At 37.6% G+C, this 13,757-nt stretch overlaps 1 protein-coding gene across 1 annotated transcript; it reads left to right on the top strand.

Annotated features, from left to right (window-relative positions):
* The first annotated feature begins 181 nt into the window (after nt 1-181).
* Nucleotides 182-12,173, top strand: LOC121102463 (zinc finger protein 570-like). Its single transcript, XM_040628335.1, has 6 exons — nt 182-298; nt 562-847; nt 11,030-11,310; nt 11,539-11,726; nt 11,874-11,934; nt 12,096-12,173. Exons 1-6 carry the CDS (start codon nt 182-184, stop codon nt 12,171-12,173), a joined length of 1,011 nt encoding a protein of 336 aa, XP_040484269.1.
* Nucleotides 12,174-13,757: the final 1,584 nt, after the last annotated feature.

Raw genomic sequence — 13,757 nt, forward strand, 5'->3', positions numbered from 1 at the left:
ACGTTAATCATTATGATGTATCTAGAGCTCTCTAGTGTGAACTACACATAGCAACAAGGCAGTTATCTACATGTTAATGGCTGTTGATAACATGCAAGGAAGAAAACAAAAGAGACCACCACAGAGACTGCTTTTACACCGCGAGAAGTGGGTCCAAAAGAGGTGTCAGACCCAAGCGACCATGAAAGCAGGAGAACCTGTAGCCCCCAGGCTGGAGAAGGAACAGTCTAGAGGGAGAACCTTCTCCTGCTTAAGGAGAGCAGCTTCAAAGAATCCGAAAGTCCTCAACTCAACCAAGGTGCTGGAAAATACTTTTCTGGGTATTGAGAACAAAAGTGGGGCAGCGCCAGGAGGACTATGTGGCCCAATAGCCGAGAAAGGGAAGTCCCGTTGCAGAGCGCGGGATGAGGGAAGGGTTTTCATTCCACGATCTGCAGGAAGGACGAGCTGAGGCCAGGCCACCCCTGCGCAGAATCGAAGGGTTTACCTAAGTTACAAAGGCCCGCCTGTCCTGCCCGTGCGCCAGAGTCTCCCTTGTGCTTCTCAATCATACTTTTATAGTCGCTCTTGAAGTCTACGTCGATTTCCTCGGCGCTTCCCACGCCCAGCAGCACCCAGCGCCACACTGGAATAGCGGGACCAGCTGACGAGCAGCGGGGTCACCTAAACCGGAAGCAAAGCCAAGCCCTATGCGCATGCGGGAGTGCGGTGCTGAGGGGCGCATGCGCACTGAGCGTCTCCGCAACCCGCCAGCCCCATTCTGACGAACTTGACGTTCCCTCCGCTGTCTATACCCGCGGGCACGGACGCAAACTCACGTGGGGCCCGGGCGGGCCTCTTGCCTTGGGTTAGCCGGCTCCTGAAATTACAGCGGGGTTGAGGCGCTAGTGCGGGAGTATCACCGACTCCTGTGGAGGCGTCAAGTGCCCAACGACTTGGTGTGTCTCCGCATTCGAGTCCCGGGCCAGGAGTCTAGTCCCTGGAGGGCCAGGCGTGCCGGCCCTTGACTGTATGGACCCCTCGCCCCCAGGTCGCCTCCTAGACCCGGGAAGGAGGAGGCTGACAGGAGAATCTCGCAGGGTCCTCTGAAAAGTGCGGATGATGGTGAGTGGTTGCCCTCTGAGTTTCACATGTCCAGACCTGTGCTACCCAACAAGTGGGCATTCTCCTCCCTGGCCTGAATCGAGTCACTTTTTTGTAAGCTCATTTTAATGCACAGGCAGTTCAGATACTCCTTTTTAAATCTCTATTCCCTGACATATTATGATTGCCTAAATTGGGGGTTGCTGGATTGGGCTGTGGCCATGAAGATCACACAGGGATGATCTCTTGTATTTTACATAGCAATGCAGGTTTAGGAATCACGACGTAGGAAATTTCTTCCCGGTAAAATACCCAGGCTGCTTATGCATCACCTAATCTTGGTCATCTTGCTTTGGGAGATTAAGACTTGTAAAGTTACAACACCCTAAAATATCCTGGGAATAGGATCTGACACAAGAAGCAGGAAGTAGCTGGTAATGACCAGCCAGTGATTGGCAGAGGACTCTTCCTGTTAGATGGAGAGAAACATAGAATGGTTTGCCCCATTTAGAATAAGTTAACCAAAGCCCAGAAACGGAAGGAAATTGTTCCCCAAGTCACCCTTCCAGGCATTGGCATAATCAAGACACCGAATTAAAGAGCAAAAGATTTTAAACTTATTTTACATAAATATTTAACTTATTTTACATAAATATTTACCACCAAATTGTCCTTACAGTGGTTATACCATTTTATGGTTTTTTTCTTTATTAATGCCTATATTCACTGGCAATGTTTCCCCACATTCTGCCATATTTGGTATTGTAAGAACTTTTCATTGTATCACTTTTCTATTAATGAATTAATGAAATTGATTCATTTTTATTTCACTGATGATTGCTGATGCTATCTTTTCATGTTTATTGGACATTGCATTTCCTGTCGTGAAATTGCCTACTTTTTGCCCATTTTTCTTTAATTCTTAAATTTTATACAAGATACAAATAAAACATAAATCGATTTTCAATTAAATAAAAACAAAACCCCAAGCATCATAGGTAAATCTAAAGACTCCTTTGATCACAAACCTTAAGATCATTTCCTCATCTTCCTCAGTGGAACCACTGTTGACACTAGAGTATATATTTTTAGAATTTTACAAAATAGTTTTACAACTGGAACTTACTGCTAAATCATAGCACTGAGAAAAGACAACTAGAAATTAGCCTTATGAGTACATATAAAATTTATGTTTATACTATACCGTAGTCTATTAAATGTGCAATAGCATTATGTCCAAAAAAGCAAGGCACATAACCATCATCTGAGCTTTCAGCAAGTCCTAATATTTTGCTGATGGAGGTTCTTGCCTCAGTGCTGATGACTGCTGACTGGTCAGGGTGGTGGTTGCTGAAGGTTGGGATGGCTGAGAAATTTCTCAAAATAAGACAATGAAGTTGACTACATAGGTTGACTCTTCCTTTCACAATTTCTTTGTGACATGCGATACTATTTGATACCATTTTACGCACAGTAGAACTATCAGAATTGGAGTCCATCTCCTCAAACCCTGCCTGTGATGGCAACAGTTCTCCAATGCCTCCTCTTGGAGTTGTACCTGATTTTATTACCAGTTTTCATCTGAATCCACTGTGGAATGGGACAATTCTGCTCTCATTCCTTGACCAGGAAGCACTTGATACTAAAAGTCTTTTGAGAAGACATGGCGAAGACCAGTCAACCACACACACCACAATGGTGGAGAAAAGCAAGGAGAGAGCTTAAGTTTTTAATGTCCTTTTAAAAAGTCTCATAGCTTTCTTTATATAAATCTTAAGATTTTTTGCTATTTTTTTATAGTTTCTGTACCTGTAGAAATTGGATCTTTCTAAAAATTCATTTTTAGAATGGCTACTGCTAATATAAATTGGGAATTTTATGTATATCTTCCTGCTTTCCTGGGTGCCAGGAGTATTCATTGCTATTGGGTAGCACTCACATCTAGTCCTCTTCAGGCAGAGCTATAAAGTAGATATGTTTTTTAATTTTTTAAATTCCAGTATAATTCACATACTGTATTATATTAGTTTCAGGTATACAATATAGTGACTCAGCAAGTCTCTTCATTACTCAGTGCTCATCAAGAGAAGTGTGCTCTTAATCCCCTTCACCTATTTCACCCATGCCCCCCACCCACCTCCCCTCTGATGACCATCACTTTGTTCTCTATAGTTAAGAATCTGGTTTTTTATTTGTCTTTCTTTGTTTTGTTTCTTAAATTCCACAAACAAGTGAAATTATACGGTATTTGTCTTTTGCTGACTGACTTATTTCACTTGGCATAATACTGTCTAGATACGTCCTGATTGTTGCTGATGGCAAGATTTCACTTCTGTATGGCTGAATAATATTCTATTATATATACCACATCTTTATCCATTCACCTGTTGGACACTTGGGTTGCTTCTATAATTTGGCTATTGTAAATAATGTTACAACAAACATAGGGGTGCATATATCTTTTCAAATTAGTGTTTTCATATTTTTTTGAGTAAAAACCCAGTAGTGGAATTACTGGGTCAATGGTAATTCTGTTTTTAATTTTGTGAGGAACTTGCATACTGTTTTCCACAGGGGATGCACCAGTTTGCATTCCCACCATCTGTGCAGTAGGATTCCTTTTTCTCCACATCCTTGCCAGCACTTGTTGTTTCTTGTGTTTTTGATTTTAGCCATTCTGACTGGTGTGAGATGATATCTCATTGTGGTTTTGATTTGCATTTCCCTGATGATTACTGATGGTGAGCATCTTTTTGTGTGTCTATTGGCCATTTGAATGTCTTTTTTGGAGAAATATCTGTTCTTGTCTTCTGCCCATTTTTAATAAGATTATGTGGGTTTTTTGGGTGTTGAGTTATATCAGATCTTTATGTATTTTGGATACCAACTCCTTATTGCATACATCATTTGCAAATATCTTCTCCCATTCAGTAGATTGTCTTTTAGTTTTGTTGATTGTTTCCTTTGCTGTGCAGAAGCTTTTTATTTTGATGTAGTCCCAATAGCTTAACTGACTGAGCCACCCAGGCATCCCCTTTTAGTTTCTATTTCATTTATTTCTGCCCTAATCTTTATTATTTTCTTCTACTGATTTGGGGTTTTGTTTGTTCTTCTGTTTCTAGCTCCCTTAGGTATAAGTTTAGGTTGTTTATTTGAGATGTTTCTTGCTACTTGAGGTAGGCCTGTATTGCAATAAACTTCCCTCTTAGCACAGTTTTTAGGATTTTTAGCAAAATCCTAAAGATTTTGCATCATTGTGTTTTCATTTTCATTTGCCTCCGTGTATTTTTTTATTTCCTCTTTGATTTCTTGGTTGACCCATTTATTGTGCAGTATCGTGTTATTTAACCTCCATGTGTTTTTTGTGTTTTCTCCAGATTTTTTTCTTGTGGTTGATTTCTAGTTTCACAGCATTGTGGTTGGAAAAGATGCATTGTACGACTTCAGTCTTTTTTTTTTTTTTTACTTGTTGAGACCTGTTTTGTGGCCTAACATGTGATCTATTCTGGAGAATGTTCCATGGGCACTTGAAAAGAACATGTATTCTGCTGTTTTAGGATGGAATGTTTTAAGTATATGTGTTAGATTCATCTGGTCCAATGTGTCATTCAAAGCTATTGTTTGCTTGTTGATCTTCTCTTTGGATGATCTATCCATGACGTGTGGAGTCCCCTACTATTATTGTATTATTATCGATTACTCCCTTTATGTTTGTTAATAGCTACTTTACATATATCTGGGTGGTCCCATGTTGGATGCATAAATATTTACAATTGTTTAATCTTCTTGTTGGGTTGTTCCCTTTATGATTATGAAGTGTCCTTCTTTGTCTCTTGTTACAGTCTTTGTTATAAAGTCTGTTTTGTCTGACATAAATATTGCTACCCTGGCTTTCTTTTCACATCCATTTGCATGATAAATGTTTTTCCATCCCTTCACTATCAATCTGCATGTCTTTCAGTTTGAAATGAGTCTCTCGTAGGCAGTATATAGATGGGTCTTGTTTTTTTTATCCACTCCGTCACCCTGTGTGTTTTGATTGGAGCAGTAAATTCATTTACATTCAAAGTAATTATTGATAGATATGTACATTTTGTTACTTGTTATGTTTGTTTTTGTAGTTCTTCTCTGTTCCTTTCTTCTCTTGCTCTCTTCTCTCACGGTTTGCTGGCTTTCATTAGTGATATACTTGGATTCCTTTCTCTTTATTTTTTGCATATCTATTACTGCTTTTTGATTTATGGTTATCATTAGGTTTATATATAACACCGTATGTGTATAGTAGTGTATATTAAGTTGATGGGTCACTTAAGTTTGATATATACAATTGATTTATGTACTATTCAAATAGAAGCAAAGTTAATCAGTATAGTGTTTAGAGATACATATACATTTGGTAAAACTATAAAGAAAAGCAAGGAAACGTTTAACACAAGATTTAGGATAGGTTATTATTCCTACAAGGATAAAATCCAGGAAGGACACACAGGTGATTTCAAATGTACTGGTAATGTTTTATTTTTTAAGCTGGGTAGGGATACACTGTTGTTCAGTTTATAGTGATTTTTATAGACATTCTTTTGTGTATTATATATTTAACAAAATTTTAAACTTCTTAAGAACTCTCTAGTGAAGGAAGAAACTTATGATTTCTGGTTCCAGATCATAAGACAGTGGTTAAATGTTACTTGAAGGCAGATTTTTATTTAAATTATAAAAATGTATGCTAACCATGAAAATCTTCTGAGAATGGAGTAGGCTTGCCTTGTAAAAGAATAAGTTTTAATCCTTGGAGCAGTCCTGGCAGAGATTGGGTGACTACTTGCTGAGGACATTGAAATATCCTCTTAGGAATTGGACTAAATGACCTGCAAGCTCCCTTCCAAATTAAGGATCTTCTGTTTACATGAATCTCCCTATCAATACTCTATGTATTTTTCTTCCCAATAGGTTATAAAATGGATAGTTTTATATTATTATAGTGTACTTGATGTTTAGGAATCAATGACATTCAGGGATGTGGCAGTAGACATCACCTGGGAAGGATGGAAGTTAATGGACCCCACACAAAGGAGTCGACACAGGGACATAATGCTGGAGAACTACAGGAACCTGGTCTCTCTGGATAAGAACATTTTCTCCTCTGTGACTCTCCATCTTTCTACTGGACCAAATGGAGCTTAGGGACCAGGGCTTTAGGATTTCTTAAGGACCCTCTATGGAGTTATTCTATCCCCATTTCCAAGTAAAAACTCTGTTCTTCATAGAGTGAAAAATTTATATTTTCTGTGACTTACCTTGAAAGCCACACCTGAAAATAATCCTGAAATTTAGGATTATCTCTTCTAGAATCTCTTGTAAGATAACTTCCATTCTGCCTTTTTCAGGGAGTAGGGGGAGTCGACCTATATTCATTCTGTGACAGTATTTCAGCATCCCTGGGAGCATAGATTTGAGCCCTCCCCAGGTACTTCTGTAATGAAATGGAACTCCTTATACTGGCCACACCTTCCAAGAGATTGATGACCTCACTGAATTCTGGAATGGCTTTTTGTCACCAACATGGTCAATTCTCATTCCTTTCCTGAACAGGGCTTGCACTTTCCAAATCAGACATGACTTCCTAGTTGGAAGCAGGAAGAGAACCTTGGATGGTGGTGAGAGAGATTTCAAGAAACCTCTATCCAGGTAAATAAATGAGAACTAGGATGTTAGGTTTCATTGCAAGTGATACCCTCAGTTAGTGTTGAAAAATTATCTTTTGAAAAAAAAAAATTTAAGATAACTCTTGTCAAAGAGGTTTCACAGGAAAAGGACCCATCTTTTGATCTTTGATTGTTGTCTGTATCTCATTTCATCCCATGCTGCTTTCTGGGATTTCTTTTGGGTCTTTGACTGGGTCTTTGACTCCCAGTAGAATCGTGATACGAAGTATGGAAGCGCACCTTTCATTTTTGAAATGTTTTTTTCACATTATATACTACATATGGTTTCCTGAGTAACTAAATATTTTTCTGCTTTCCTGTCCATCCTATGCCACATGATTAACTTTTCCTTCAAAATTTTTTCAGCTATAGACATTTCTGTATTCCTCTGATCTCTCTCCATGCAGGTCACACATTCTGAGGGACTTTTTTTCCAAATTGTATTTGGTCTAGGACTTCCAAAAATTGCTAGTGAAGTCACCTACATGTATAGAGTTTCTACAGTCTCTAAATTATATCTTTCCTGCTTCCACCGAGCCATTTTTTTTAAAATTATTTCCAATGATCAGATTATTGACAAATTGTTGCATTTATTTTTTTATTTTTTAAAGATTTTATTTATTTATTCGACAGAGATAGAGACAGTCAGCGAGAGAGGGAACACAAGCAGGGGGAGCGGGAGAGGAAGAAGCAGGCTCACAGCAGAAGAGCCTGATGTGGGGCTCGATCCCATAACGCCGGGATCACGCCCTGAGCCGAAGGCAGACGCTTAACCGCTGTGCCACCCAGGCGCCCCTTCCGAGCCATTTTTTTAACCTATGGATTTGAATTCTTTGTCTTCCTCATAATAGGAAAATGAGACCCTGGCTTTTCTTGGTTAAAAGAAATAGTCACATATATGGGACACCTCGCTCATACAGAAGATACTAGGTGATTTCCACTAGAAATCTAAAAGACAGCAAATCTTTTAAGAAAAATTTTTTAAAATAAATATGTTATTTCCTCATGTGGTACTTAATGTAACTGTGTATGTGACTCATCTATGACATTTAATGTTCTTTCTTAATTATGTTATTTTAAAAAGATCTGTATGATTCCTTTTTTAAAAAAGTAGGCTCCAGGGGCACCTGGGTGGCTCAGTTGCTAAGCGTCTGCCTTCGGCTCAGGGCGTGATCCTGGGGTCCTGGGATCGAGCCCCGCATTGGGCTCCCTCCTCCGCTGGGAGCCTGCTTCTTCCTCTCCCACTCCCCCTGCTTGTGTGCCCTCTCTCACTGGCTGTCTCTCTCTCTGTCAAATGAATAAATAAAATCTTTTTTTTTTTTTTTTAAGTAGGCTCTGCGCCCAATGCAGGGCTTCAACTCACAACCTCAAGATCAAGACCTGAGCTGAGATCAAGAGTTGGGTGCTCAACTGACTGAGCCACCCAGGCGCCCCTATATGATTTTATTTAAAATATTCTTGGTGGTTTTTAATATCCTGTTGTTTCTTTCTAATGTTTTTCATTTCGTCTTTTATATTTTAAACATTTTCAACAAAGTTATTTAAAATTTTTTAACAGATAAGCTCTAGATCTGAAGTTTTGGAGGATATATTTTCTGTAGGTTAGTGTTTCTGCCTTTCACTCACAGTGGCTTGTTTCCTTGTTCTGTGATTTTTTAAATCATGGGCTTGTATTTAGCTGATCTTTGTCTCCCAGAAACAAGAGAACTGAGGCCGCCACAGATTTGCATTTGCTGAGTTTCTGATCTCAGAATGTCTTAAAGAAATATTCTTAAAAATCTTTTTCATGGCAAACCCTTTTTTATTGCAGTCTTGTGTGAAAAAAATCTGTTGTTTACTCTCTGATACCACTCTCCTTTGAGGATCTGCCTCATTCCCTGTGCATATTTATATGTGAGAATATACTGGGAAGAGGGGTTAAAATAATTCATTCTTATTATTATTTACTATACAAGCCCTTTGCCAAGTAGTCAGCAATGATAATAAATTCCATGACACATAGTTTCTGTTCTCAAGATTTCCTCTTTGGTAGGGAAAACAGAAAGTAAATAAATCTTACTACAGCTTGTCGGTGAACAGCCCTTGAATAAATAAATTTGTTGTAAATGAATATTTTCAGTCATTGTATTTTAAGAACTGTCATTTTGTATGGATTGTGGAGAATTTCTTTAACTTTTTATCAGTCTTTAAAAAGCTTATTTTTGCATTTTGAAGAATTTTTGCTTTTTAAAATTTCCTATTTTCAAGCATTTATATCTGTTCTGCTTAACTGGCACTATGATCATGAATTTTTGTCTCTTTCAACTTTGAGGGAATTGTCATAAAGCAAATTATTTAGGAAAAAAATGTTCCCAATCATTAGTTCATATATGATAACTTTTATGGACTCTAGTTAACTTTATAACCTTTCATGCATTAATTTTTTTTCTTTTCTAAGTTGGATAATTTTAAAATATCAATATTTTTAATAAATAAGTAATTTAATAAATAAATAATAAATAATCCATTTCTTTCCCTTGTATCCTAAATCTATATTATAGTTATAAATGCTTTTCATTGTAGCTGTAATTTTGATATATGAGTTGTATCAAAAAAAGAGTAAAGCAGGGGATTTTATGCTTAAAGTTAACAAAATCTGCTAAAATGTAAAATAAATATATTGTCAAAATATGGCTTAAATAGCTATATTGGAAAGTAAGTTTTATTTGCTAAAAATAAATTTAATTTTTTTAAACCCTTAACTTATTTCCATAAATATACTTAATTTTAAATAAATGCATGATGGGTGCCTGGGTGGCTCAGTCATTAAGTGTCTGCCTTTGGCTCAGGTCATGATCCCAGGGTCTTGGGATCGAGCCCTGCATGCTCCTCCCTCTCCCACTCCCTCTCTGCTGTCTCTGTCAAATACATAAAATCTTTTTTTTTTAAGATTTTTTTTGTTTATTTAGCAGAGAGAGAGCCAGCGAGAGAGGGAACACAAGCAGGGGGAGTGGGAGAGGAAGAAGCAGGCTCCTAGTGGAGGAGCCCGATGCGGGGCTCGATCCCAGAACTCTGGGATCACGGCCTGAGCCAAAGGCAGATGCTTAACGACTGAGCCACCCAGGCGCCCCAAATACATAAAATCTTTAAAAAAATAATAATAAATGCATGAATCATTTACTATTTGTATTTAGTGGAGTCTTTCATTTTCTTTTTCTCTTTTGATGTGCCCTCCCTCTGTTCCCCCCTCTCCACCTCAGGTGACCCATGTTAACAAACACGTGCATCTTCACATATTTTTCTCTGTAGTCAAATGCACACACATATATATACATATATATTGACATTTGGGGATACTGGTCATTGTTTTATAGAAATGGGATTCTATTTTATGTACCTTTATATATTGCTTTTACCTTATTTTTTAAAACCTTAAAATATGTAGTATAATACTTATCTTTTATTTTTTTATTTTTTTTAAAGATTTTATTTATTTGACAGAGAGACAGTCAGTGAGAGAGGGAACACAAGCAGAGGGAGTGGGAGAGGAAGAAGCAGGCTCCTAACGGAGCAGGGAGCCTGATGTGGGGCTCAATCCCAGAATGCTGGGATCATGCCCTGAGCCAAAGGCAGACACTTAACGACTGAGCCACACAGGCGCCCCCAATACTTATATTTTTTAAAAATATTTTGTGGCTATATAATATTCCATGTGTAGATAGACATGGGAAGAAAAGCTAATAAAATGAAAACTCATTGTGATGTTTGCATGCTTTAAACAAATGATTGGAAATAATTTCAGTTAATAATTGTGTAGTACAAAGCTGATCCTTTTCACTTTCCCCATCATATTTACACTAGAGCAGTTAACTTTCTCCTTTGCATTGGAAATAACCTGCTTTTTCCATCTCTTTCAGACTAGAAGCTGAAACCTGAAACTAAGCAACCTGCAACTACAGCAGATATTTCTGAAGAAGAAACTTGCCAGGGGACCACAGTAGGAAGATTCATTACAAATGACCCACAGCACCCTAGTTCAGGAGAATCCCAGAACAGAGATAACATGTTATTGAGACAAAATAGTTGGGAAATTTTGAATGAGAGAATAATTACCCATGAAAAAACTCTCACTGGAGAAAGTTACTTCTTGTGGAAGTCTATTCTCTTTAAAGAACAGAGAATTCTCACAGAAGATAGGCATGACCAAAGGGATCTATAAGGACAAAGTTGTCAAGAAGTCCCTGAGCTAATTATTCAAACAGGAACCAACTTGGGCAAGACAATTTTCAAAACTACTAAAGGAAACAGAGATGTGAGGCAGGCCTCCCAACTTAAAATAGATGAGATAATTAATGGTAAACAGAAACCTTATAAATGTAATGCATGTGGAAAAGCTTTTAGTTTTAGGTCATCACTTACTCAACACCAGAGAATTCATACTAAAGAGAAACCATATGAATCTGAATGTGATAAATGTGGGAAAGTTTTCAGTCAACCTGCATACCTTAATCAACATAAGAAAATTCACAGTGGAGAAAACCCTGTAAATGTAACAAATGTGGGAAAGCCTTCATTGTTTCTTCGACTTTAATTGCACATCAGCAAATTCATGCTAAAGACAAACTTCAGGAGTACACTGTCTGCGGAAAAGCCTTCAGCTAATATGCACACCTTACCCAGCTTCTGAGAATTCATACTGGGGAGAAACCCTATAGATGTAATGATGTGGGAAAGCCTTCAGAAGTAACTCAAGCCTTACTCTGCATGTTAGAGTGCGTACTGGAGAGAACCCTATGAATGTAATGAATGTGGCAAATCATTTAGTTGTACACAAAACCTCATAGCACATCAGAGAATTCATACAAGGGAGAAGCCATATACATGTAATGAATGTGGGGGAGCCTTTAGAAATAAATCAAGCCTTATTGTACATGAAAGAATTCATACTAGAGACAAACCGTATACATGCAGTGGATGTAGAAAGGCCGTCTTGCATTTCTTATCTCTTATTATTCATCAGTGAATTCATACAAAGGAGAAATCTTATGGGAGTAATGAATGCAAGGAATCATTCAGGCTAAAATCACACCTAATTGTTCACCGCAGAATCCATACTGGGGAGAAACCATATCAGTGTACTGAATGTGAGAAAGTATTCACTCAAATGGTAAGTCTCACACAACGTGAGAAAATTCATGTTGGATTGAAGTCATGTCAGTGTACCTATTGTGGGAAATCTTTTGGGAGTAATTGTACGTCAGAAGACCCATAATGAAGAAAAAACACAAATGTAATGAATGTAGGAAATTTTTTGCTAACATGTCACAGCCCAGTCTGCATAAATTACTTCCTACTGGTGAGAAACCTTACAAATGTAATAAATGTGAAAAAGTCTTCACCCAGTAATGCAGGCCCCAATGCCCATCAAATAATACATTCGGGGGAGAAACCACTTATACGTAATGACTATGGGAAGTGCATTCAGCAAGATGATATATGTTATAGAACATCAGAGAATTCTCCAGTTACTCTTATGGGGGGAGAAACCCCATAAATGTGATGAATGCAGAAAGGCCTTCAGAAGAGCTTCTTACCCTGCTGTGCACCTGAGAACACATACCAGACAGAAGGAATATCGGGAAAGTTTTATCAGTGTATCACAGCTTACCCTTCGTTGGAGAATTCATACCAGTGAGAAGGCCTAATGCATGGAAGGAATGTGGGAACACCTTCAGGAGTAATTCTGACTTTACTGTACATTAGAGAGTACATACTAGAGAAAAGCCTTATAAATGAACGTGGAAAAGCTTTCAGATATAGCTCAAGCCTTACCATACATCAGAGAACACAGCAAAGAGTATGAATATAAGGAATACAAGATCTCATACAGTGTCAGTTCCCAGAGAATACATGCTGAAATAAATTATATACATGTAATGAATATGGGAAGGAAAATCTTCAGCAATTATTTACAACTCCTATTTATCGAAAAAATTCTGGAGAGTGAAAACTTACAACTATAACAAACACGGGAAATTAATTATATATCGAGCTTTGTGGCTTATCAGAAAATTTAGAGTTAATAGATGAACCATAATTGGCAGGGAATTTTTTTCTTCCAAATACCATTCTTTCAGTTTTCAGTGAATACCTTGGAAAACATTTTGGAAATCAATTGCATAGCATAACAAATGTAGGAGAGTGAACTGTGAAAGTAAGTATTCAACTTAAAATTGAAAAATTAAAGGCCCTGGCTCATCAGTCTCTTAAAGGATTATGTTAATTAGCAAAATAAAAACTTGGGTAGAAAATCAGTAACACGTATAATCTAGCACAGAAAGAAAATAAGATGTGCAAAATTTTAAAAATTAATTTTATCTTACAAAACCTATGTTATTATATTGCTAGATACTAAGGAAGTATAGAAAAAAAAAAGAACATTTCCTATAATCCAATCACCCTAATAATCACTTTATAATTTTTGCTTATTTCAAGTCTTTTTTAAAATTAAAATAGCCTTGTGTTTTATTGTAGAAATAACATTCTTATTCTAATAAGTGTAAAAATAGAGAAAAATGTTAAGTAAACAACCTAAATCTTGCCATCCAGAAATAAGTAATATAACATGTTTATTCTGAGCTTTATTTTTATACACACGTTTTGTAGTTTTAATCTTATTACACAGATGGGGGGCATCTGGCTGGTTCAGTTGGAAGACCATGTGACGCTTAATCAAGACTGCACCACTCGGACGCCCCTCCAGTGTGAACTTGTTCTTAAAGTTAAACTCCCCTTCTTCTGCTCTTTGTTTCATACAGGGTTGCATACCTGTAGGTGCAAGAGGACGGCATAATCGATTTTCTCCTCTTAATCTCAATAAAAGCTGCTACAACTCTTCCAGGGTTGGAGCTAGGAGAGGGAAGAGGGGTAAGAAAAGCCCTTGGCTGGTACTGTTATAGGATGGTCTTGTGCTTTTTGGACTTTGCAGAG

The sequence above is a fragment of the Ursus maritimus genome, unplaced genomic scaffold (assembly GCF_017311325.1).
Source record: "Ursus maritimus isolate PB19 unplaced genomic scaffold, ASM1731132v1 scaffold_14, whole genome shotgun sequence".
In the NCBI taxonomy this organism is placed as follows: Eukaryota; Metazoa; Chordata; class Mammalia; order Carnivora; family Ursidae; genus Ursus; species Ursus maritimus.

What these genes read in the sequence shown, in the direction of transcription:
- LOC121102463 (XM_040628335.1), top strand. Translation starts at nt 182, where the DNA reads ATGAAAGCAGGAGAACCTGTAGCCCCCAGGCTGGAGAAGGAACAGTCT. An exon ending in GGGCGGGCCTCTTGCCTTGG is followed by an intron (nt 848 to 11,029) that starts GTTAGCCGGCTC and finishes TTATTCAAACAG; the next exon opens with GAACCAACTTGGGCAAGACA. An exon ending in AGAAAGTATTCACTCAAATG is followed by an intron (nt 11,935 to 12,095) that starts GTAAGTCTCACA and finishes AACATGTCACAG; the next exon opens with CCCAGTCTGCATAAATTACT.